This window comes from Plectropomus leopardus, chromosome 3, assembly GCF_008729295.1.
Source record: "Plectropomus leopardus isolate mb chromosome 3, YSFRI_Pleo_2.0, whole genome shotgun sequence".
Taxonomy (NCBI): domain Eukaryota; kingdom Metazoa; phylum Chordata; class Actinopteri; order Perciformes; family Serranidae; genus Plectropomus; species Plectropomus leopardus.
Window position 1 is genome coordinate 15,059,210 of NC_056465.1, and position 27,258 is coordinate 15,086,467.

The 27,258-nt window shown below is 41.7% G+C and overlaps 1 protein-coding gene across 1 annotated transcript; it reads right to left on the bottom strand.

Moving 5' to 3' along the window:
- Positions 1-718: 718 nt before the first annotated feature.
- On the bottom strand, positions 719-26,520 carry crb1 (crumbs cell polarity complex component 1). Its single transcript, XM_042483964.1, has 13 exons — positions 26,451-26,520; positions 21,964-22,203; positions 20,907-21,102; positions 20,605-20,744; positions 19,328-19,507; positions 15,917-16,882; positions 13,623-14,173; positions 13,283-13,448; positions 9,988-10,936; positions 9,269-9,313; positions 8,471-8,593; positions 6,307-6,433; positions 719-958 (listed from the first exon to the last, which is right to left on the bottom strand). Exons 1-13 carry the CDS (start codon positions 26,518-26,520, stop codon positions 719-721), a joined length of 3,993 nt encoding a protein of 1,330 aa, XP_042339898.1.
- Between the last annotated feature and the right edge of the window lie 738 nt (positions 26,521-27,258).

The window sequence follows — 27,258 nt, forward strand, 5'->3', positions numbered from 1 at the left end:
TCTTTGCATTTAGATGGATGTACTGCTGGGTGCTGAAGCCAGGTGCAAAACACTGCAGGAAGATGGATGAAGCACTGGGATATATGATTTCACAAAAACACTGCCACAAGAGCTCATCCGTTCTTTCAGCATGGGAAGAAAGTCAGCTGTGATTTCAGAGGACGGCACTGTGAGGGAAAGATCATGCAGGCTGCAGGAGTTATACATCTGTTATAAGGTGTGTTTCTAACATGTACTCCATCACCAGCACAAAAACCGCGTTATCACCCTGCGTGTTATCACCCTGCGTGTTATCACCCTGCGTGTTATCACCCTGCGTATTAACACCATCCCTGCCTGCCTCTCATATGAGTCTCTCCATAGGTGGCGGCTGAGTGATGCTCCACATCTCCACCCGTGATCCCTCCTTCTCCTGACGACTCGGACTGTAGGTGCCATGGGTGGCGCGACGATTTAGCGCCACCACCAGGCTGACGGAGGTGAGGATGAGAACCAACAGCAGGATGACAGACACCAAACTGATGGACAGTAAGAGGTCAGAGGTCAAACCCTCAGAGGTCAACTAGAGAGAAAGAGACAGAAACAAGTGTTTTTGTTTTAAAGAAGCGTGTACACATATTACATTGTTTATTTCTGCCCCTCGCTCTCTCTCTCTCTCACACACACACACACACACACACACACACACACACACTTCTCTTCTCCTCACTGCTTTACACTACACCAGGCGCTCCACACGAGCTGCCAAAGTGCTGATGGATGTGTTTCCCAGCTCAGCAGGTGGGTTGCGACCACCAGGAGCCTCAAGTTGCCGCGGACTGAAACCTCCCTCCGTCTGCCGCCTCTCTCGCAGTTTGGCAATGGCCAGCGCCAACCCCAGCATCACCACTATCGCCAAGCCAATCAGACACGGCGCCAGCACGGCAGCCACCCGTGAGCTGTATGGAGCACGCACCGTCTGTGGAAGATCACACACACACAGACATACACACAAGAAGCTGCCTGATGATCCCATTTGCACACTCACACACCAAAAATAGCTCATACACACACACATGATTCTAAAAGCAGGAAGAAGACCTGCTTTACATGAAGCGTTTTAATGATTTGTGAAACCTGCTAAGATTCATTTTTAACTTACAGCCCCGTGGCCCTTTGATCATCTCTCTCACACACACACACACACACACGCGTACACACAGAGAGCTTCACCACCAACCAGAAACAAAATTACCCAGCATGCAAACACACAGATTTCTGACCTCACGAGTCAAACCCCATGAATCAAAGCTTCCAGTGCAGTAATTGTTAACATTCATTAACCAGCAGCAGAAGACAGAGCGACAGATGCACTTACATCAGTAGTTCTGGTTGGTGTGATAGTCGTGACACTCTGAGTGGCTGCTACAAGGTTACCGACAGCAACAACAGCTGTAAGTATCACTCCATTACACTTCAAATTTCGGCTGACACCTTCTTCAAAACTAAAGCCTCTAACAGAACTTGTCAGCTTGCACAAGACTATGAAAAAAGAGAATCTCAGAAGTCAGCAAACTTTACACTGAGCAATCAACATGGAAACATAATTCTCATAAAAATACAACCATCTATATCCCGAGGCAAAAAATAACTTCTGCACTCATGCTTGGCGCTGCAGACATTACACTTTCTTTCCCTTGCTACAGGTTCTTTGTTGACTCCTGGAAAGTGCTTACCTGTCACTGCAGCACAGTTAGCTGTCAGAGCGAGTGTGACACAAGCGAGCCGGAGCAGCCTGCAGCCAGGACCCGCCATCAGTCACCAACTGCCACACACACAGACTCGGAAATGTCTAACTAACCAGTCTCTAAGGTACAAGGCAAGGCCACCCTGAAGCCTCGGCAGAGCAGCTACACACACAGAGACGGCAGCGATGCTTCCCTGCTGTCAGCACTATCAGCCTGCTCTCTGTGTGTGTGTGTGTGTGTGTGTGTGTGCCTGGCAGATAAGCTGCCCTCATACGTTTCTGTGAAGCAGACTGAACTTCTGTGAATGCCACCAGCTCTCTGCTGAAACTGCACTTCAGCGCCAGATGCTGCTTTTTTCGCTGGCGAGGCACATTTCTCCCTCCCTGCTTCTCCTGCTTTCTCAAAGGATGGCCACATCAGTGCCGACACCGAAAAACTGCCTCCCATTTCCTCCCCCTCTTTCCTTACCATTAGAGCTACCTGTGCTAGCAAAGGACACACACACATTCATGCACACACATGTATACACATACAGAAGGAGCATGAGAACAACGAGAGGAGAGGAGTAAAACTGTATATTGGTTACATGGTTAAAAGGAACATGGCTTTAAGGATTTACTCCCATTAACTGCAAATAGCTTTTGTGAGGTCCGACATTGATGCTGAGTGGAAAGGTCTGGGGTTGACGTCAGGGCTCTGTGTTCAACGTCTTCCACATCAAACCTGAAGAACAATTTCTTTAAAAAAGGATATATTTTCATCTTTTCCAGATCAGTGTTAAAACAATCGTCAGGTGCAGCTGGTATTTGCTTGCTGCTATCATTGTTTTCCAGCATTAGTGATTGTCTGCCCCGCCCTGATTAGTTTCACCTGTCCCTCACTAGTACAAGGACTACAGCTTTCTCACTGGGGGCACGTTCAATGTTTAAAACATTTTGCATCATTTTTTCATAATGGTTTTCAGATTGACCGACATCTTTCCTCTAAACGATGTGTGAAACTGGCTCTGAGGTATGTCTTCTTCCATTTGGTGGGAATGTAAGAGGTTTAACCTAATCAGCAGCGATGTGTTTATAAATAAATGTCCTTTACTTATTGCACTTACATGTTTTATTTACATTTCACATTTTCTTTTAGAATGTAAACATATGTTTCTCTTGCCAAAATAGCCCCTTGACCTAAACTGAAATAAACACCACCGTATTAAAAGTCAGTGCGCCTGCATAACACAACAAGGTGTTGAAGCTACCACTATTTCTTCTGTTTTATAGATGTTTTGCTATGTTTTGTTGGGTCAAACGCAGCCCTTATTCCCTTCCTTCCCTGTTTTCTGTCACACCTGTCTTATATCAGTCTCATTTGTCCTCTCTTGCTCCTCAGTTCTTCCCAGCCAATCAGCTCCCTGCCTGTTCCTCTGCCTCATCACCTTATTCCCCTCACCTGAGCTTCTCCATCCTTTTTCCCCACCTGCACATCATCCCCTCATCAGTCTGGTTTGTATTTAGGTCCTGGTTTTCAGTTTAGTCTTTGCTGGATCCTTGTTTTGGTCGTGCACTGGTTAGTTGCTGTTTCTTTGGACTTGAGAGTTATCTTTTAGATTTCCTGCTGTTTCCTGGGTTTGATTCCCCCTGCTCAGCATTACAGGAAAGAGTCCTTCCTGATGTGCTTCCAGCGTAGAAGCAGCGGTCAAAATCTACAACACTCAATCTGTGCAAAGATGTATTCATTGCTCATCCTAAGTCTTCTGCCAGCCGAGTTAGACTAATCAAGTGGACATCTTTTCAAAGTTCCAGACTTTTTAGTATAAAAGTCCTTCTCTTTATTATCAACTTTCCACAGAATTTTACATAATCTTTTTTATAATCAGCTGTACTAATGGACAAGAGGCTCCTGCTCTTGACAGCACAAGATGTATGTAGGTGCCATGCATTTGTTTCAACATGTTATTGTCCTGAAACCCCAATATCCTGAAAAATGTCCCATTGGACCAAAAGCCCATTTGTCCGACACTTATTCCAAAAAACAAATGGCCCAAAGGCCCATTACTCTGAAAATACACTTTTTACCGGTTGTAATCAGTCAGCCTCACCCTCCCACAATACCATGATATTCTTATCCCAACCCTTACCAGTCTCATCCCTCAAGCCTACACCTAACCAATCCTACCAGTGAAGGCAACAAGTACAAGCCAGTAAGAAGCAGAGAGGGGCCGGTCGTGACATTAACATAGTGGGTAAAAAACTAATGGTGGACAGTGATCTGTTTGGAAAAGTGGGATAATGGGCTGTGGACAATGGGCATTTAGTCCGATATGGGACATTTCTCACATTATTGGGGTTTTGGAGTAATCGGCATTCCCTGAGATGCAAACATTAATGGCGTTCTCCTCGGCTGAGCTGTAACATTAGCTAGCGCAGAGGTGCTAGGTGAGCTAGCAGTAGATTCACGCCTCCTGCGCAATGCTGTGCGCAAGGCAGGTGTAGTTCAGTCGAGAGAAATAGTTCCAACATGAAAATGCTCACAACAAGGTCCTTGGTTTACCTTGAGTCGCCGCCTCATGATTTCAGGGAAGAGACATTTCTTTTGAGTTAATCAAATGTGCTGTCTTTATCTGTTTCTTTGACAACCACAAATTTAGTGACATCTAGTTCCATTATAATATAGAGAAAGCAGACATCGCTATGGACGATATCTCCAACAGTCGACGACTCACACCACAACAATCTAAAATGTTAAATAACGCTACAGGTAAGAGGTTGAATAGGTATTTTTGATTTTGGGGCAAGCTGTCCCTTTAAACAAAAAACAGCCATCCCCAAACTGGCTCCTACCCCAAACAAAGACAAAATAGTCTTTGACTGACACCACATATAAGTATATGGACAAATACTGTGCAAATACTGTAGCACTGTGCCTTTGCTCAGTGTGTGTCTATGAACTCTGACTATTCAGGGATCTACTCACACTACATCTCGTTAAGACGGATCAAGTGTCTATGTTTGGTGTCACGGCAGCCACCTGACTTCGACCTCTGCTTCGTTACACACAAACACACACTAATACACACATTTGGAAATCAATGAAAGGATTTGTAGAGCAGCTGTCTAGAGGAGAAAATGGAGGAGAAACTGGAAAGCAAAGCAAAATATGTGGTGTTGGAAAAGAAAAAAACGTTGAGGGAGATGAAAGGAGGACAGAAGACAGACAAAGGCTGATAAGATTGTTGTTGTTTTTTTTTTTATTGACAACACCAAAGACAGACAGAGTGGATTTAAACCGAGACAGAACATGAGGAGAGAATGTGATGAAGGAAAAACAGACAAAGAAGAAGTTATACATGATCATCCAGCATGAAGTCAGCAGAATGAGACTAAAAGACAGACAAAAACACACTCAAGTCCATGAAAGACAGACGATGAATTAGAGGGTTATGAAATGTTGACCACAACAGCATGCAAATGTTGATAGGTACCGTTCAAGCAGAGCTGCAGAGAATTTTAGGCTTAAAATATCTTTGCCTCACTCAGGAAGGTTTAGAGACAGAAACTTCTTCTTTTGGTACAAAACAACACACAGCAGTAAGCGTCAGCAGTCACTCAGTCACCACAGTGCTCTGAACGCACATCAAGAACAAAGCGAGACATCTTGTCGTCTTCCAGGCCCTCCAGGTGCCTTTGTAACTACAACACTGTTTTTGATAGTTCACACACTCATCCGTACGAAGCTCCCAAAATTCAGTTCAGTCAAGACTGACAGGATATCTTCAATGAGAAACATTATAAATAACACAGATTCTATAATGTTCTCCACTGTATCGAAAAGTGCTTTATCCTTCCCTTAAGACTACAGTTACTATCCAAGATTATTTGATTAATCAGTTACTTTTATTTTAAGTAATTTATGAAGAAACCATTCCCTGATTTTATATACATTCATTAAAGTTTTGGACTATTGGATGATCAAAACAAGCAGTTTGAACGTATAGCTTTGGTCCCTGAGAATATTTCGGAGATAAAAGTCAAAGAATCACATTTATATTCATGAAAATGTGCTTTGGTTGCAGCCCCAAACTGTATTTTTTTCTGTGTAGATTTTGCAAGAAATTATTGCATCTGTGATCTACGGCTACTTATATATGTACATTAAATTAAGTAATATAAATAACTATACTGATTAAGGTGCTTCTGATGACCAAAGTATCATTTTAAGGCACAGAAACAGCTCTGTGGTACCGTTAACTTGATATCAACCTAGAGCAAACCCTAATGTGTGCAGCTCGCTGTCATCAATCTCTGATCCCCTGTGCTCTGTATGGGAAACCACCGGTCAATCTCATTTTTTTAGATCAGTCAATTAATCATACACATACACTGGCAAACCTGCAAACCCCACTCTGCACCCACTTTCTCAGATAGTCCCAAAGACAAGTGCAGACGCACACACACCAGCACACACACATTCAGTCGTTGCCTCCCCAGTCCACCTCTGGCTCATCATCCAGCCTGAGTATAAGGTAGGAGAGCAGCTGAAACAGGTTCTGCCACAGCAGCACGGCCACATAAAAGTAAATGTCGCTTACGTCCGTCTGGCACGTGTCCCCGGCGAAGCTCATGTCGCATACGCACACAAACTTGTTGATGAGGTTGCGGCAGTAGCCTCCGTTCAGACAGGGGTTAGACTTGCACTCGTCCACTTCTTGCTCACACCTACAGACAAAGAATCACAGCTTAGTTAGACACTGGTCTGAAGAAAGTAACCACCTATAGATAACAGTGCTTCACCTTTCAAAGAAAAAAAGGCTCTGCTTCTAGAGGAAACTTTTAAAAAATCTCATCTCTGTAGAGAAAATGTTATCCTCTTAATACACTTACATAAACATTAGATGTTAGTTATGTCAGTTCAATGGCCACCTTGTGCGCCTCCATGAATGTGATTGGAAGTTAGTCACTGACTGTGAGGTATGAATGAAGCAGCTGATGCCAAATATATAGTACAAGTGTGACTCAGGGCCGTTCATATCAATAACTATATCCGTTAGTGTAGAGGAAACAGGGAAAGACATACATACATACATATAAACATTTTTATATAGAAAGCACAGACTGGATTTTACTACACATGTGTTGTACCCCAAAGATATGATGAAATATGACACCATGACTTCGCCTCTTATTTTTTTTTAAAGATTTTGGGGGGGCTTTTTGCTTTTTTTTGACAGGATTGATTAAGCATGAAAGGGAAAGAGAGAGGGTATGATATGCAGCAAAGGGCCATGGCCAGAATTGAACCTGCAGCTACTGCGCCGAGAACGTAGACTACATGGAGTGCCTGCTCTACCAACTGGGCTACTGGGCGCCCCGACTTTTCCTTTTATTAACTTTCTTAAAATTTATAGGAAGATATAATAATTTTGAGGTCACAGAGACAGGCTATTTTCTTACTTTTGCTTTATTTATTTTTAGGACAGCATTGCCTACTGTGTAATGTGCAAGAGATAGACAGGATTGTCAAAAAATGTTACAATCGTCCCCAGTCTCCCCTAAATACATAATTTTAAAAGTTGTTCTAACCCAAGTCGATGGTCCACATCATAACTATAACAACAACGACAGTAACAAACGAAATTCTGGAAATAGCTTTTGTGATAATCCATTTGTATCATTCATCATGATCAGTCTGATTCCTGATTTATTTGCTCGTCATGTATCATGTCATGTGTTACTTCCTGCCTTTGTCTTGTTCCCGCCTGTTTTCTGTCACACCTGTCTTACATCAGCCTCATTAGTCCTTCCCTGTTGTCAGAGTCTTCCCTGCACACCTGTTCAGCATCTCATTCTTTTTCGCTCCAACCTTGTGTGCCTACCACACCCTTGTTGTCAGCCAGTCCCTGTGTTTCCCTCCTTTTGCCTGTGTCCACCTTCTCCAGCTGTGTCTTGTGCCATCGATAGTGTCTTTCCCTTTGTCCTGCGAGTTCTTCTGTGTTCACCCCTGTGGTTATGATGTCGTCCCCTGCTCCGTTTCCTGCCGTGTCTCTAGCGATCAGTTTTGGATTTCCTCCCTAAATTAATTCCTGTGTTCCTCGTGTCATCCTGGATGGGTTTCAGGTTAGTTTTGATTCTTGTTTCTTTGTAGTTTACCTGCCTACTTTGCCAGGATTAAAGCTCACCTTTTGTAAACTCTCTGATACCTCAGCAAACTGATTTGATTTTTGTAAAAACATGGTGAGAAGGCAAGAAAAAGACCCCAAACAGTACAGAAAATTAAAAAAAGATATACTTTTTTGTGTAAAATAATTTTAAATAGTCAATCAATATATATATATATATATATATATATATATATAATAGTCATTCATGAGACCTTTCTTGCCAAGTTGGTGAGTGCCTTTCCCCCCTGTGTTTTTGAAAGAAATCAAACAAATTTTGATTGGTTATTGTAGCTTTTGAAAGCAGCACAAGAAAAGTGATGTCAAACCAGGACGAACCACCTGCCTGCTGGTCTGATTTGGGTCACCTAAAGTACAACGTAACAACATATGTATGGTGCATCTAAGCTGGAGCGTGCAGTGTGTGCTTGGCACTGCTGTTGTTTCATAACATTATTGTTCATCATTGTTATAGTTGTCCTGGTGTGGACAGCCTCTTATGATATGCTATGATATGAGTTGTCTTTTAGTCTGCTTTGGATCCATCTGACTTATTTACAGACTTTATTTAAAATATGAATATCTTTTTCTTCCCTACCGGTGTCCGATGAAGCCAGGTGGACAGTCACAGGACAGCTCTCGGTCAGTGCAGTTGCCTCCATTGAAGCAGGTGTAGTTTCTGGTGTCATCGCCGCACACAGAAACAGGCAGCTTCGGCCGTCTGGTAGGGACACAGTGAGACATGTTCGAGGGTAAATACATGAATTGTTTGTGTTTTATTTAAAGCGGTAGCATCTGAGGTATTGAGGCATTCAGCAGGCCTTGTGCAGCAGAGTTTGACGTCTGCCGGAAGCAGAAGGATCAGCCAGGCAGGAGCTGAATTGTTCTGCTTCCTGCAGCTCCCCACAGGGGAGACAAAGAGGCTTAGGAGGGGACCAGGATAATAAGATTAAAGACCTCTGGCAACTATTTACCAGCAGGAGGTCAAATCACATGTACAGGAATGAAAAAGCCAGCCATTTCTCTGTGGCCTCTATAACCTCCTGTTTGCCTGAAGCACAGCAGCTCTGTTCCAAAAAAAATCTGTTGGCAACTTCAAATTCATCTCTCAATGGTTACAAAATACAGGCTTTTTTATTTTGTAAAGCATACCTTTTTGGTGGGTGAAGTTTTAATTTAGACGCCAGGAATCATTTTGAACTAAAGCTGTCACTCATTTGCAACAGTGGGTATCTCATTTTAAGACAAACAATGTCACAAGGAGCGTTAATATTAGCTTTGCTTGGCATTTTGTTGCACAAAAAAAAAAAGCATCGTACATGACATTTGAGAGACAAATATCTAACAGGAAACAAATAGCGAACACCTGAGAAATAGAGAAAAAAAAACAACTTACACATTTCTGACAACAATGTACCACGGAATCTCTTCAATGCGTTCACTGGAGAGGAACAGAGGGAAAGACGGGGAAAGGCGGCAGAGAGAGACACAAACAAGAGACACACAAACAAAAAGAAGTCATTTTGATGAAAACTTTACAGCGTAGATGTTCCCAGTAAAGGGAGATGTGCAGCTTGTCTTAGCGAGACACTTGCAAAGGTTTTTTTTTCCTTGTGCAAAAGAGGCAATATGCAAGAGGCTGTGTGTTTACAGGATAAATGCTCGGAGGCGTTCCCCTGCTGGTTCTCCGAGGCAAACGGTAGATGACAGGGGAAAGAAACTGGTGCTGAACCACAGAGCCGTGTGTAGTGAGACACCACAGCAGACTGAGGCCTTTTCTGGCTGACACTAGAATAGAAATGGAGCATCTGAGACGCTCACTGCAGGCGTGGTTGAAATGCTGAACAGAGGCAGAGATGTGGAGACATTTACATTGAAGGGTTTTGTTTTTGTTGTTGTGTGGTCCCTTGTTTGTGCAATTTGGAGCATTTATTTGTGCATTTTGTGTTAACTAACTAACTAAGCTCTCAAAACTGTTCACAAACTCATCTTCGGGGCATGAAGTATTTATTATGGCATTGTTTTTGTATTTCACACGAGCCTTTTGCACTCAGCAGAAAGTTGCTATTTTATCGATTCAACTTTTCTGTTTATCCAGCAAACACCTTAACTTACTTGCAAAGTGGTCCAGTGTAGTTCTCGGGGCAGAGGCAGGCGTACCTGTCCGGCCCATGCAGACAGGTGCCTCCATGGGCACAGAGGTGGTTTTCACACATATCCACTTCCTCTTCACAGTTCACACCTGCATAGCCAAACTCACAGGTGCACTCGTAGGTCAGCCCGTTCACGCTGCAGTTGCCGTGGACGCAGGGACTGGAAGCGCAGGTGTTGGTGGAGAAACCACAGTTTCTCCCGGCCCAGCCCGCTGCGCAGCTGCAATTGTAGGTGTTGAAGAGGTCCTGGCACTCCCCTCCATTCAGACAGGGGTTGGGCTCACACACAGGGGTCCCGCTGCAGCCGAGGAGCGGTGGCTGCAGCGATGTCAGGATGAACTGCTCATCCTGGAGGCGTGGGAAGTTCACATCAGAGGAGTTTATAAAAGGCAGGGCAATACCACCCAGCTCTACTGTGCTCAGACACCCTGTCAGGGACCACCCAGCATCAGGGGCCAGGCCCCCTAAGAAGATGTCCACGCCCTCCCGAAGGAAGTCCAGGTTGCCTCCTTGGCTCCTTGAAGTGCTGGCTTCCTCTATTTCATCATCCAGCACCAGGGTCCACCGGGATGTTAGTGCCCACGGCGCTGCCATGAACAGGTGGACGCTGTGCCACCCACCATCGCTAACAGTCATCCTACTGCTGAGACTGACTGTAGACACACCCTTCTCTCCCTGCTCCTCCTCCTCCTCTCTGTTGTCCTCTGTGGTGCTCTGAAGCTCCATGAAGAGAAAACCATCCTGGATGGAGAGTGTGATGAATGCTGAGCCCCTTTCTGCATGGAGTATAGCTGCGTTACGCTTGCGTGTGCGTAGGTTTAGAGAGAGGTTGGTGAGATTGCGGGATATGTCGCCATTTCCCCGGTAGGACAGTACAGTGCTGTCATCCAGGAAAGTTGCATTGGAGTAGCCTGAGAGATGAGAAAAAAAACATCAGTCGTGTTTACTTATTTACACATTATTCTGTACTGGTGGTAGCTATGGCCACAGGCATTATGTTCTTGGGTTGTTTGTCTGTCCCACATGAATGCAATATTTCAAGAATGTCTTGAGGGAATACCGCACAAACATCCACTTTGACTTAACGACGAACTGATTAGATTTCTGTGGTCATAGGTCAAAGGTCAAGGTCAATGTGATCTTCTGTCTCATTCTTGTGAATGTGATGGCCCCTTGAGGAATTTTTTAAAAAATTTGGCACAAACATCCACTTGGACTCAGCGATGCACTGATTAGATTTTGGTGGTCAAAGATAAAGTCAATATGACCTCACAAAACATGTTTTTGGCCATAATTTAAGAATTCATATGCTAATTATGACAAAATTTCACACAAATGTCTGAAAGGATAAAATGATAAATGGATGAAATTGAATATCCAAAAGTCAAAGGTCAACTTCACTGCGATATCATAAAAAAAAAAAAAAAGAAAAGAAAAACTTTTCTGGCCATTACTCAACATCATAACTCAGAAACAAAGGGGAGACATTTGGTCAGATGCTGAATTGGTAACACTAATCTTGGATGTCCACCTTAAAACTGTGTTGATTGTATAGATCCTCTGTGCTGCCGGGTTGACGATGAGTGTGAAGCATCCATGTTTTTACAGTAATGAACGTAAACTGTGTGCACTTAAGTGCTTTGCGGAGGCAGACAACTACGAGGTGTTAATTCTAGTTTTTGATACAGTTCTTTCGTTATGTTAGGCATTAGGCAACACCAGATAATAAAAACAACAGGCATTAATACAGTATGGTGTTTTGCTGTTTTATAACACTACAATCCTTTTAGGCAAAAACATGGGGTCGTATGTCGGAAATACCTGTCAGGAGCAGCTATCCTCGATGAATTAATCATTGAACACAGGGTGGCGTACAGGACAGATGGGCAACAAGGAAAATCATCACTAATCCCAGCAAAAAAAGGATAAGCTGGCCTCAGGCCAATCCTGCTTTACGGAGCACATAGAGTAAACTGTGAGGGCAGATTGAGGCCATATAACCAGGCATGTTGTATCACTCGTTACATGGTTGCCAATTAAGTCAATAATGACCAATTCCACAAATAAGGTCAGAGATTAGGTAACACACATATCATGTAAGTCTAAGAAGTAAACAACTCTGTGTCTGTGTTGAAGGGCTTTTATGCAATCAAGAAATCATGTCAAGGTGAATAGGCAACAAACATTATCACTAATGACACAGGACAAATGTGACTTCGTCATAAGTTTGCTTTGGAAAAATTTTAAGTCATTGATGCTGTTAAATACTAAAAAAAGATAAAAGGAAAAAAAGATCCATCTTAATCGGGTGAAAATGGAATTAAAGCTTGAAATGTAACCGGGTGTATCTGCTGGTAAAGTAATTACAAAGAAATGACTTAAGTCAGGTACCCCATCTTTGGAGAACTGGTATGATATCATTTATGAAATGGTTATAAGAATTACTTTCTCAGGGAACCCTAGGGAACCCTTCTCAGGACACCTTGAATATCTAATTATTATTCCTGTGTACTGACAGGACTTTGTCTTGACTATGAAATAAACTCCACAAATTTTAAAGGGAGACGTTCAAGTGCTTTTAAAAAGCTATTTTTGATCTGAACCATAAACTGTACAATGAACAGATGTAGCAACTGTGATGTCACGTAACTGGTTTGTAGACTGCCATTTTAAAAGTTCTGTATTTTGGCAGTTGTATGTTTAGTTGCATTTTTTGGAGCCAGAAGTGGCCCAAGGTGACTATATTTGTACATGAAGGGAGGATCCGACTCATGCCCACAGCAGACAGCTTGTCAATCAAAGCAGCCATGGCCTTAGTTATGCAAAACTAAGCTACACTAATGAAATTTAAAAGGGAAAGTTATATATACAGTTGTCATGATTACTTAAAATAGCTTTAAAGACCAAAACCATTTTTGTACCACACTATAAACACGTTTATTTTTGTTGTACGGTTGGGCAATTTGACATAGTGATCAAGTGGCTTTTTTGGAGCCAGCCTCATGGTCAAGTGGCCATTAAAGGAGATGTTTTTGGCTTTTCTTGCATTGGCTTCGTTTGTCAGCCTCTGAGGTTGCTGTTTGGTCTAAACATAGCCTTAAGACTTGCTGCATGACTGTCAATTTGCCAGTGAATATTTGTGATTTCATTTGGGCTTCACTGGTTTCAAATGACTTGAGAAACAACCTGTAAGTGTCTCAAATGTCTCACATTGACATCTCTGCTTGTTAATCGATGAAATCTTGGATGCCACTTACATTCATATCCCTGGTTCAGCATCCTGCACTCTGAGTCTGCGGGACAAGGTGACAGCTCGCACCACCTGACCTCTTCACAGCGCCGCCCTGCTGTGCTGGGAGGGCAGGTGCAGGTGAAGTCATCCCACATGGAGTAGCACATCCCACCGTTTAGACAAGGGTTGCTCTGAGGAGCACACATTAATTACATAGGCAGCAGAATTTTTTTAATCCATTTCTGCATGCCCTATATAACTCTACACTAACGAGAGACACTGTCAGTAAGGGCTGAATATAAGAGGTTAACAAATAGTAATAATAATAATAATAATGATAGTAGCTTTCTGTGTATTTTACTCACACTGCAAGCGTTGTCCCCGGAGCATCCAGCAGTCACTCCTCCCATGTTCTGCAGAGGATAAGATCTCACTGAAGTGTCCAACCCAAAGAACTGTAGCCTCCTGTCATTGATCCTCAGGTCCTGGATACAGCCTTTAAAATATCCACCAGACACCGAAGTCTCCAAGCTGTCCAACAGACCTCCTACATACACAGTATCTCCATCTTGGACATCGACTGTCCTGACTTCCACATCATTCTGTTTTTGAGCTGCTACGTACAGCGCCATATGACCCTCCGCAACCTCTACACTCACAAAGTGGACTTCCCCATCATTGATCTCTCTCTGCCCCTTCAGGATCTCAAAGTTATTCAGCTGAGCTGTGACCTTTCCATCCTCCAGCATCATGCGCAGGTACACGCTGCTGCTGTTCTGAAGCGCCAGGAGAAGTCCATATTGCCTCCGTGTACGCAGGAAGAGGGAGATGGAAAGCTTGGGACCCAGATCTTCCGTGACAGTGAACACAGCGTAGCTCTGAGAGTCATCGTTCCCAAAGCGTGCAGGCACATGTTCTGCAAAAAGGTGAACAAGATTACACCACAAAAAATGGCTTGGTGTCAAAATCAGAAAAACATCTTCAAAACAGTCCTGCTTGGTTATCATGCATTATTGCAGGGGTCTTTAACGTCTGTCAGGCCAACGATCCCTTAGCTGAAAGAGAGATGGTGCAGAGACCATCCAGTATATTCCTGTATGTAAAAATACAAATTACCAGAATATAAAATTGAATTGCATATTAAACTGAGCCTACAATAACGTGTATGGCGGCCTAAAGTGGTACGTATAAACTGTATAAAGTGCTTGTAATACCAAGCTATTAAAATTATGATTGTTGACAAATTAATGTGTTTATAAAATATCGATTTATCTGACAAGGATTCATGGGTACAGTTAACTTGTAATCCGTTTGGTGTACTATATATATATATATATTTTTTAATAAGCTACTATCTCTTTTGATATCTTGGATTTGTCTTAGGGTTTTTTCAGACAATTTTATTTATTTTTTTTAAAAAAGGGAATGAATTATGAAAACTAATTTGTGCCCCCCTGCACTAATTTTGAGGACCCCCTGGGGTCATGCACCTCCTGTTAAAGACCCATGCATCATGGGATTAATTTCTGGGGTTCAAAGAGCCTTTTTAGGTTTAAGCTTATAATATGAAGTGGTTTGTTTGTAAAAAAAAAAAAATAATAATAATAATAATAATAATAATTACACTCAGGAGGTGCATCTAATGTCAGTGTCCAGCTACTACAAAAAAGAGTTTATGCTTCCAAATCTATCAGACCTTTATTACTATTTATTCAGATTTTCTCTTTAGCAGAAGGATGTAAAAAAGGGGCTATTTTCTGATCTCTGCTATGCATCTTCTATGTCGCTATAAAAACAGGCACATGAGGAGGAAATCTAAGCAGCCACCAGCCCGCATGTTCTGTATGTTCTGTGTTCGCTGTCAGCACTTTCCACTGTGGGCAGGTCACCTTATACAGCACACAGGACATTGAGAACACACAAAGCAGAGAGGACACACAGAGTAGGGCAGGTCATATAAGAACCTTGTGAAAGCTTCAGTGTGTGTGTGTGTGTGTGTGTGTGTGTGTGTGTGTGTAGATATTTCAAGTGTGTGCATTTGTGCTCCTGTGAGTGAATGTTGTGTGTATGTAATTAGTAATCTGCTTTGATGGACTCAAGAGGCTATAGATATCCTGAATGGAAAAATGGAAATATTCAGTGGTTACAGGGGAAACTTACAAATGCAACTTTCTAATTCATTTTCTTTCTGACGTATTAATCACAGCAATCAACAGTCTGAATACTGAGTGGTGTTCCCTTGCATGTTCTGTGTATTTCCAAAATAGAATCCCTTATATCCTTAATCCAGTGCGTTAGATAAGAGGATCTCTGCTGCTGTCCTTTACTGTGGTGTTTGATTAGCCTTATCTTCTGTTACACATCAGCAATGGAGGATGTTATCTAATTACCCACTACATAAATTTGGTGAGAATGATATGATAGTCTTTTATTCAATCTCAATAATCCAGTTATTTTAAAGCTTAATGATTCTGGTGAGTCTTATATCTGTTTTTGGTGATTAGCTGTCTCAAAGTTTTCCTTAAACATTTTGTTTGACGGGACTAGTAAATTTAGAAAACCAAAATCATTTTCTCGAGTTTTTATACTGTCCTGCAGTTTTTTGACTGTTCAATTTCACCACCTGCTGTGGTCTGTCATTTCGCAGCTGTAAGCATACCCTCCTCGCAGTCCTGCCCCTCATAAGGCCGCGGACATCGGCACTCGTAGCTCTGCCACAGGTTAACACACTGTCCTCTGTTTTGGCAAGGCACGTCCAGGCAGCGGTCCCTGTGGATGCAGCCAGGGGACACATTAACAGCAGAGTGGCTCAGCCATTCCTGAGGGACAACGAGCTGCCCATCCACAAACACATCTCGCATGCAGCCAATGAATGCTGGAAGTGGAGAGGCCTCGCTGCGGCCATTTGAGTCCTGATGCACTCCTCCAATGTAAGTGTTCTGAGGAGGTGACACCAGCCTGGCCAGGGTGCCTTGGACTTGGGCCACATTGTGGCATGACTGGCTCCCACAGCTCCCAGCATCATCCAAGAGCGTCAGACTGAGCGTCCAGCTTCTGAGCACAGCCTCAACAGAATGCCACTCTCCATCTGTGACATAGTGTGGAAGCTCCAGGACCTGGCTTGGACTTTCTGCTTCAGCCCCAGCAGAGGCCTCCTTCTTCAGTGTGAGACGAAGCCGCCAATTGTCCAGCTCCAGGCTCAGCAGATGCCCCCTGCTGTTCTGCTGGAATAACAACGCTCTGGACAGAGTTGTCTTGAAACTGAGGGTGATGTTGCAGGACAACACGTCATCCACTAATGGACTTTGCAGCAGCAGGTAGCCTCTGCGTTCAAAGGAGAAGGTGGTGGGGGTGTTACAAAGGGGTCCAGTGTGTCCAGGTGAGCAGGAACAGGTGTATCCGTGAGTCCCATCTTTCAAGAAAGGAGAGCAGGAGCCTTGGTTCTGGCAGTCATGTCCCTCACAGCCCACTAGCCTCACATCACAGTTTACACCTCCATAGAGGAAGCCATTGTGACTCTGTTTCTGGCAGTGGCAAGTGTAGCCTCCAACGTGGCTCTCACACCTCCCCCCATTCTGGCAGGGACTGGGGTCACACTGGTTTATCAGCTCCTGGCAGAGGGAACCTGCAGAAGAAAATCAAGACACAAACACTTTTAAACTATGTTACTGCTTTTTAAGAGAACTTAAAAATGTGATTGCAGATATAAACTCTGTACTGTTCTAAATTATTCTGCTCACTGAAAAGGGAATGTTTGCATTATTCCTTATTCAATGGTCTTGAAAGCAATACATTTCTCTGCTGGGAATTTACTACAAGCAAGCCACATTCATACACCTGTACTAGGTCCTATTCTTATGTTTGTCATGGTTAACGCCAGCCAGACACCAGTATACCCAACATCTACTTGTCCATGTATTATCCTTTAAACACCGTCTGCTTGTGTTTGCCGTCGGAAGTCTTTATGTGGTGTAATTGTGTAGATCAGGAATATTCAGAGTCCGCCCTTGGGGCCAGTTGTGGCCCAAGGACTGATTTTAACTGGCCTATGGCTTGTTGTTCAAAATATATTACATGCAGCCCACCGCATAATACTAATCAATGATCAATAATCAGTCAAGAACATTACGCATTTTCTCCATTCATTTTACGATGGCAGGACTATAATACAGTTTCTAGACGTGCAAGTAGAAACTACGCTGATAAAACTAACGTGTTTTCATAAAGAGACAGCAAACAAGCAAACAGATAGGTACATAACAACAGGCATTTCCGCAGCGAAAAATCCATTTGTCTAATTTTTTTTTTTTTTTTTAATGACAATAATAAAAAGATGCAAGAAGCAGATGGCCCCCAGGCATTTTTACATTATGTGCTCTGGCCCCTATTCAAAAAGATTTGGGTTCCCCTGCTATAGATATTATCAGTATTTGAGATGTGTACTGTAGACATATGGTTAAATTTAAAAGCTAATATTAATGCAACGAGTAGTCAGGTTTTATACTTGAACACAGTACTACTGTAGAAAAATGCTGCAACAACAGGTGGATATTTGTAAAAGAAAAGGCACAAGAACACAGGAAATCCTTACAAATACCTATTATGTAATACCTATAATTATATCTATTAGCACAAAAATGTCTTCTAATATTACCTGTTCCAAGCAACAAAATCCCCCAAATCCATGGTGCGGGTGTCCACATCATGCCGTCACTTTTTCCCCCAGGATAGCCCCAAATTTGTCTAACAGCACCATATTAGTTTGTATGTGTGCGCGCCATCCCAGCAGAGATCTGCTCCTTGTCTACTTCTCTACAACAACGTAGGGCTGAGTGGCTCCAGTCAGGAGACCGGCAAAGCAGATCCTAGGGATTAAACTAATGCTATTTGGCCACCTTACTGAGTCACTGCCACAGCAGCTGGCAGAGAGTCAATTTTTAGAACACAACTCTCGACAGGCAGCAGCTCACAGTATTACCTCCATTGTTAGATCAAGTCTTGTGTAAGCAGGAAAACAAGGATTTTCTGATTTTGCAACTGAAAGAGGTATTGGGTCCAGTTAACCCTTTGAAACCTGGAGCAACATCACTTTGCTTGTACGGTTTCCAAATGCCTTTCACAGTATTTCAAGCTTTGAACCCTATGCAGTTTGGTGTGTGTGTGTGTGTGTGTGTTGTTTTTTTTCCAAAAACATGGGAAAGGAGGGAGTTAGCAACTTTGTAGGAAATGTTCCACAAACTGCAAGAAATTATTAGATTCAGAAATTTCTTTTGATTCTACTTATGATCACAATTGCCATTATTATTTATTATATACTATTATTATTAATTAAGATCATGTTCATGGAATTATTTTTAAACACTTTTCCATGTCATTTTATTTTTTTATTTTTCACCTATTTTCAGGCTATTTTATTGTACTTTTAAAATAATCTCTCGCTAATTTTGGGTAATTTCTTCTTTTGTCGCTAATTGTTTTCTTAGAGTTTTTGAAAGAAATCAATTCACGTTGCTCACGTTTTACAGGGTTAAGCAACCTTACATTTTTCAGTTTTACGTAATAAATGCATAGTATGGGTCCCCAACATTAGGAAACTGCTGGATGCTAACTATGCAAATGGATTCATCACCCTCAAAGAAACCCTAAAACCAACCAGATAATGTCCAATTTGGCCAAGCACTGGCTGAAATACCATCAGTATATGTGATTATGCACGTTTACACAAACGAGATAAATTAGGCAAAATGGCCAACATATGCAAGTTAGCATCCGGCAGTTTCCTAATGTTGGAGACCCAAACTGTGTATTTATAAGATAAAACTCGGGGGTACTCAACATTTTCGGGCTGACTTTGCTGGCAAGTAGACTATATAACTATAATCAATAAATGTAATTTGTAGAGTAATTTTATAGGCCTACATTTTAAGTAATCACAAAACAGTCTATTTTCAATTTACCCTTTCACCCTGCTGTTGCTCCAGTCAGAAACTGCTCATTCCCCTGATCAGACACCTGACTGTACTCACTGTCAGATCTATGTGAGACATAATTATTAGTCAGAATAAATTACCTGTAGCTCCTACACAGCTGCAGATGAAGCCTGCAGCATGCTGCGGGTCATAATGTTCGGGCAGCAGAGCCTGGCTGCCATAAAGAGCCTGCCACGACCTCTCAATGCAGCGGCCTCCATTCATGCAGGGGTTGCTGCCGCACTCATTGATGTCAATATCACACTGATGCCCCTCAAACCCTGGAATGAGGAAGTCAGACAGTGTTTTTTAAGGGAATAATATAAAAGATTGACAGTGCATATTAAGTATGTAGACAAAGAGGAAGAGTCAGAATTTTGGTTTAGCTTCCTGGAAATGTAAGCTTGATTATGTTTGGAGTCTGTGGCTGTTTTAAAAGTCCAATGTTTAAGATTTAGGGGGATTTAGTGGTGTCTAGTGGTGAGGTTGGAGATTACAACCAACTGAAACTTCTGCTGGTGACAGTTCCTTCAGTGTTCATTGTTCAAGAGGTTTTTACCATAAGACAAGTTATATCCCCTTCTCCCAAAAACAAACAAACCAGGTGATTTAATCCGGTAAAATTGAATAAAATAGTTTCATGTTACAAATCAACGTTTTTCTGATGCTGTTTGGGTATGTTGGAGAAAGGCTGCTAACTTAGCACTTGCTAATCTCTGCTCACCTTTTGTCTAACTTAAAATCCAGATGTTAAAATGTTTTTTACTGGGAGCTGAAAGGTCTGCAGAGGTCTCGTCCTCTCCAAAACAAATCGACCAGGTGATTTAAACCTAAAAAAACACTGAATAAAGCCGTTTCATTTTTTTGAAAAATGTGTTTTTCTGACACTCTCATTGCAGAGGTGCTCGTCTCATGGCTGACAAGAGAACATGAACGTCACAGAATGTCTCTGTTTGGAGTCAGTGTTTGGTTTGTCCATTCTGGGCCACTGTTGAAACATAGCAGTGCAACAAGGTAATCTTTGTGGACAAGGACCTGCTTCCTATGCCACCACAGCATTGAAAGGTAACAAAAACAAAACAATTATAAACAAAAGGAAACATACTTATAAGATTATATTCAATTTCTGCCAAAATATCCCCCTAATGCCTCCACACTGGACCTTTAAGGATACTTCTGTGTTTGCTCACTCTTTCATCATCAGTTGTCTAATTCTCTGTTTGCAGATTTCTCGTCTCTCACCCATGCTTCCATCTGCTCTCTTCTCTACTTGCTAAACCTGTGTCTCTTGACTTATAAAAAAATCTCTTTTAAAAGCCTGTAATTCAAACATACAATTCTTTTCAAAGAAAACTTAGCCAGAAAGAGCTTGATGTACCTGGCAAGCAGTCACAGCTGTAGTTACCCTGGTTGTCCTGACAGATGGCGCTGTTGAAGCAGGGTTCAGAGTGGCATGCTGACAGTGGTGTCTCACAGCGTTTGCCAGTGAAGGCTGTGTGAGAGCAGTCACAGCTGTAGCTGAGGCAATCAAGAATGCAGAAATCACATTAATGAGATTATTTACAGTATTTCCTCCAGTCTGTGTTGACAGGTGTAAAAACTGAAAGTTTTTAAGAATCTGCATAATGCAGAACATATTTTTTATTTTTTATTTTCAGTGACTGGAGCTGGGCCACTTACTCGTTCACCCCATCTATACACAGAGCCCCATTCTGGCATGGCTGCTCTTGGCACTCATCAATATTGATTTCACATCGGTGTCCTTGGAAACCGGGCAGGCAGGTGCAAGTGAAGCCACTGATGTAGGCATGGCAACTGCCGCCATTGAGACATAGCTGTGATTGACACTCGTCAATCAGGACCTCACAAGTGTCCCCTGTGAACATCAAAGCAAAACAGATGTCAGAGGGCGAGTGGGTCTGCTGCATAGAGTGAGGGCAGGGGGCAAAAATGTTCAAAGCTTTCATGTGTACTGGCTGTGATCATGTGTGGATTGCTCTTTTATCTCACAGAAAGGCTTCTGCAGCTGTTTGCAATTTTAAAAACAGTATATTATATATAATAAATGTATCTCTGGCCCTGCAATATAACACATGTATCCCTGCACTAGTAAAAATGTAGGGTACAATGGGGTAAAATGCCCCCACGCCCTTCTAACCAATTTATGGCACGAAATTTACTCTCAAAACACGTATGTGTGATATTAATTCTGAATTGCTCTATTCCTGAGTTTTATTCAAATTATAATAATTCTGTAACAATAATTTCAAATATGTAATTATGACAATTTTAAATAAAGCTCTTGAGAAAATTTTCCCTAACTTTGAAAAACAATAGTTTTCTAAATCTACTAGTTTTCCTTATCTCTAGGATGTATATTGCCAAGTTGCTCATTGCCTTTTCAATCCCATGCTTTTGAAAGAAATCAAACCAATTGCTCAGGACTCAATGGTTTAAAAACTTGTGAAAGGCATCTAAATGCAGCACAGGAAAAGTGTCATTCCAGGTTTCAAAGGGTTACGTATCCATGATGCCTATACAAGTCGTGTGACATGGAACACACATTACAAAAATTCTGTTCAATCAATAAATTATAGTAAAGAATACATTATATAGCAGCAGTCCCTTGGTCTCATAAATCTCTTGTCACAAAGCCATCTGTTGCTCTGGGATTGAACTGATGTGATGTTTCTCTAAAGCTACACTTTGGAGACCCAGCACTGTTCTTCCTACTCACCAGTTAACCCAGGAGAACACAGACAGGAGAACCTGCCCACTCTGTCCACACACGTGGCCCCGTTCCTGCAGGGCTGTGAAACACACTCATTCACATCAATCTGACAGTGAGCACCCTGGAACCCCGGCACACAGAAGCACGCGTAACCATCCTTTCTGACTTTGCAGATAGCGCCATTTTTGCAGGGATTTGAAGAGCATCGGTCCACTAGTGAAGGAAGCCGGTCAGGAGATGATGCACCTTTGGACAGAAATGGAAAATATTAAAATATTGATATCACAGAACATCACTGCTCTTAGGCTGAGCAGGTAAATATTTATTTTTTATTTATCTATTTCATACAAAACATATTTTCAATAAGCTGCTTCTCACATACATTCTTGTAGTCTTGGAGCAGAGGACTAATTTGCTGCAACTGAAATTCTTTTGGTGCAAAAATAAATTTTACTTTATAACATCTTGTTGTATTTATAATAATGCAAAATGTAATGAAAAATGCCCCAATTATTAAGTGTTAGATTTGAAAAGTTGCTCCCCATCAGCAGGGCAAACTTTCAAATAAACTGTGTGACTATTACACAGAAAATACAGTTGAAACTTCATCATTATTCCCCCCAAGCCACAATAGTTTGCATCAATATACATCCATGGAGCAGAAATTGCCTTGATTGCTAATTTACTTTGGTCACGTCTGGCATGAAGCTCTTTTATTTCTGTTTAGCTGTGTCTAGCAGCTGTCAGTACAAGGACTTTAAATTCAAGGGCCTCTCAAGGCATCATGGATGATTTCCATGGTAACCAATTCCGCTGTTTGGCCTCAGTGTTCAATCTATTTCCATGGTAATTGCATCCGACCGATGATTTGAGGCATTCACTCCTTTACACTTAATGGTGTGTTTTAATCAGCAGGGCCATACTGCCAGAGCTCTGGGTTTATGTCTCATTTTGGACAAGGCACAGGCTGCATACCTAAACAGAAAGCAGTAATTCTCACATTGTGTGTCTAAAACATTGTTTCTATTTAAAGACTTTGGAGAAGTGTTCATGTTAACCTTACCCAAGTGACAATATACAACAGTTTTTTGTCATTTTAGTTTACTTTTTCATGATCATAAATTTTATCAACCAAATTATATTTCAAAGACTCTCATCTCATCATAAATATAGCATTACTGCACCATAACAGTGTTATCCCAAGAGATCTGAACTTTATTGGAGCAGTGTGTAAGATTTAGGGAGATTTAGAGGCATTTATTGGTGAGGAATGCATATTACAACATAAGGATGCAAACAAGAATTTGTATAATTTTTATATTATATTTGGTTTTGCCAATATATCCCTCTAAATCCTACACACTTAACCTTTAAAGAACGAAAGGAACTATTCAAAATCTTCATATGTCTAGAACTACATTTAAAATAGTATGTTTAAGGAAATTGTAGCAGCACCACCTCAGGCTACAATCCTGACAGCTAATTTTTCAAATCTCAAAAATGAACTGCATGTTTAGAATAGTTTGGGCAAATGTCCGTAACATCTTAAACTTCTTAAACCTCTCTTCAAGTTTTTTTAAACATGCAATATGACAATATCACCTATAAAAATTGCATCTGGTAGTTCTAACACTGAAGCTATGTCAGGCTTACACTGAATAAAACATTTAAAACAATGACTTTTTTTTGTTTTGTTTTTTTTAATGAATGAGTCATAACATCTAATGGAAATATACTACATGACAAACAATTTAGGTCACATCTCTCTTGAGATGGTGCACCAAAACTAAAAGTCAGAACTAAATTTCAGGAGTGTGTTTATGCTCTTGTAGTGTAAAGTTGAAAACAGTGTCAATATGGAGAGTTATGGCATCACAAGCTGATATTCTTTGGTTTCTTATTTTCTTAATTAATGTTAATGATTGTTTGATATGAATAGACTAAAATAGGTATAGTTAACATTTTGAGTTTCACAACAGTCCTATTTTAATGTGTTATGTGTCTATACATGTCAGGTTAGTAACTGATCAAATAAGATAGTTGTCCTTTTTCTCTTAACAAGACTAATATACAGATTTAAACTGAAGAATATCACTGATTGTCCATCCATCCATTTTCTTATCCAGGGTCAGGTCATGAGGGCAGCAGGCTGAGCAAGGTACTCCAGAGGTCCCTCTCGCCAACAGTCTCCAGCCCCTTTTGGGGGACACCCAGGCAATCCCAGGCCACACAGTCTGTTGTGGGTCTGCCCTGCAGTGCACAGAAAACCTCTAAGGGGAGTCACATTTTGGAGGCGTCCTGATCAGATGCTCAAACTACCTTCACTGGACCCTCGCGATTTGAAAAAGTACATTGATTGTAAGGAACAAAACATTTACTGAGTCTTTTCAAGGTAAGTGGAAACTCATGGGTAGCCATAGAACTCATTTTCCTTCAGATATCTTGACCCCTTTTTTAAACTGCCATAACGGTAGGTACCTTGCTAAAAATTTTACCTAAATTTGGAGCATTATTTAGTTCCTCCCGACAAGCTAAGGATGCCTCAGACTGTATAGTTTCACAATATACCACTACCTTCACGCCAACTTAAAAATAGAGCATGCCACAGCCTCTGAAAGACAGTAGGCTAATATCAGCCTCTAATCACTAGCCTTTGGGCGCTACTGCCCAAATCTACCTTCATATATGATAACTTTAAACTCACTTTTGTGGTTTTGAACATCGTATGGCGGCGCTCGTGATTTTAAGAAGATTTAAGAAAAACTTAAACAGTTTCACTGTGACTGCAAAACCAAACTTAGAAACTCAATCGCATGATGATGGATTTCTTCACTCCTCCTCCTCCATCATATATCATATACCTTGAGACTTGCCCCCTGCAGCTCTTACATAGGCAAGAAAACATCAAAGACAAAAAGCTACCATGAGGCATCTCAAAACTGCCATACTCCAGGCAGAACAAATGCAACCAGCTAAGAGGCAACAATCCTCATAATCTCAGGAATGTACATGAGGGGCCAAAGAGACACGACGCTAACGAAAAGAGGCTTCAGATCAGATGAACAAGTGCTGCTCCTATTAGATAATAGTCAGAATGGATCACATTGCAAAAAATCCTCTAAAATGTTTCTTGCACAAAGAAAGACTCAGCATCATTATGAAGCCACAAATATTCCTACGCTGATATGACAGAGATATTGCAATAATATTCCTTGCAGATGATAATCGCAGACTGTAATCATGACTCAAGAGCACAATCAGGCTGAGTGCAGACTATGAAGACGTAGAAGAGCGCAATTATATTGGGTGCTCCATCTTCACCAACTCAGGCAGCAATCTTCTGTCACTGGTGGAGGTCATCCAATTTCAGACAGTCAGCAGGGTCTTCAGGAGCAGCTTAAACATGTCTAGACTTGGACTTGGAGGTACGGCCCGAGTGTCACGGGGTGTGATGGAGGTGGTGATGCTCTGACCATATGCCTATGTTAGCTCTCATTACAGCGAGGATCAGGCGGTAAATTCCGACCAAAGTAGAGGCACATGTTGCAGCAGTGTGTATGTTATGTCTACAGAAACAATGACATCGAGAGAAAAATCACTAAAGACCATCCATACATTTTTTTAGGGAAACCATGACAGGTGGTGTCTGTTTTAAGATTTGCTTTTTTTGGAATCCACTGGTCTTTTAATATTCCCCTGAGGCAGAGTTCAGAGGATTCAGAGCCTATTTGAGACACATCTCCAGCCAACCACACATCCCCTCCCACAGCATGTAAGGCTTTTTTCATATGCAAATCACTTCTGAGGGTCTTTGTTTGGCCCTATCTGGAGGCCCTCCAATGGCACATGTAGGGCACCTGACAGATGCATGTTGCCGGTGTATCTGTCTGTCTGTTTGTTTCAGTGGTGATAAGAAGACATGTTATTGTTAGGGGTTTTGTAGAGCCACAGAAACATATAGTGCGTCCCCCCTTTTGTCCCATCTCTTGTTCAGACACCCCCTACTGTCCAATCATCACACCCCCTCATGGGTCACTACACGGCCTCCCATTGTGAGATTTCTTTTTGTCCTCGAATATTTAGTAATCACTACAGGCGATGATGTCAGCTCTCACGGTCTTAATTAATATTCAAAGCATGGAGTGGCTAAAATCCAAGCCAAATGGCCAAATTCAGAAGACTGAAGCTGGTGTCAATGTTTACTTCTGTTTTAATTCATTTCAAGGTTTCAGGAAACTTTTGCAGTGAAGTGTTCACAAAATAAACGTTTTAAATTGCAGAGGCAAAAGAAGGCATCTTCAAAATGAAGGGATGCAGCAACTACTCATGCAAGTTGTCCCCTGCAAATAGCCCCATGAATCTAATCCTATACATATATATAACAAAGCACTGATTAACAGTTAACTATGACAGGGTATGATGATCATGCAGCATCACAAACAAGTAAACAATAACTGAAACTTAGAGCCACGGGAGAAGAAGCAGATACTTACCCTCTATCACCGACAGTGATGAGATGAGAACGGTGCATGCAAGTAATTTAAAAGTGTAAATTAAATCCATAATCGTGACAGGAAACCATTCTGATCGTTGCGTTGAAGTCCTGTCATACACGGAGCTCTCTGCTCTTGCTTCTGCCTCCTGCGACTCATCTGTTGTCAAATCCAGATCCACTTGATGCACACTTTTTCTCTGGATGAAGCACCATCAAGAGCCTCCATCACACATACAAAAAAGGAAAGACTACAGCGTGGCGTTCAACAGGCTGCACACACCCTCCCGTACAGAACCGAGCAATGACGGATTACATGGGAGGGAGTTAGAGCACTGCACAGACAGAAAGATAACTGATGTTAGGATGTAGGGTACCTATGAGCAGGGCCGCCCACAGAAAGGACTGGAAAAGGCAGCAAATTTTTTTTTTTTTTTTTTTTTTTTTTTTTAAAAAAGACTCATAGGTGACTGTTTTCAAGAGAGGAAACAGCCTACTTTTTTTTAACTATAGCATAAATAATGAAAAAACAGCACTATGTGGTTATCATTTGCTTCTATTTTGGATGAATATGGTTATTGCTGGCGGCTGGGCCCTGGAAAGCCCCTCACCCCTTAAAGGTGGCCTTGAATTTAAGAGTATGCAAATATTATAATTTAGCCTACGTGAACATTAAGTAGCTTTAAGTTTCTAAATGTGTAGTACATTCAGCTACAGTTTGTGTCTGTATGCTGGCTACAATCAAAACAAAAAACAAACAAAACAAAAAAAAAGCACAACATCCGAATATGTACAAATGTGTACCAAAA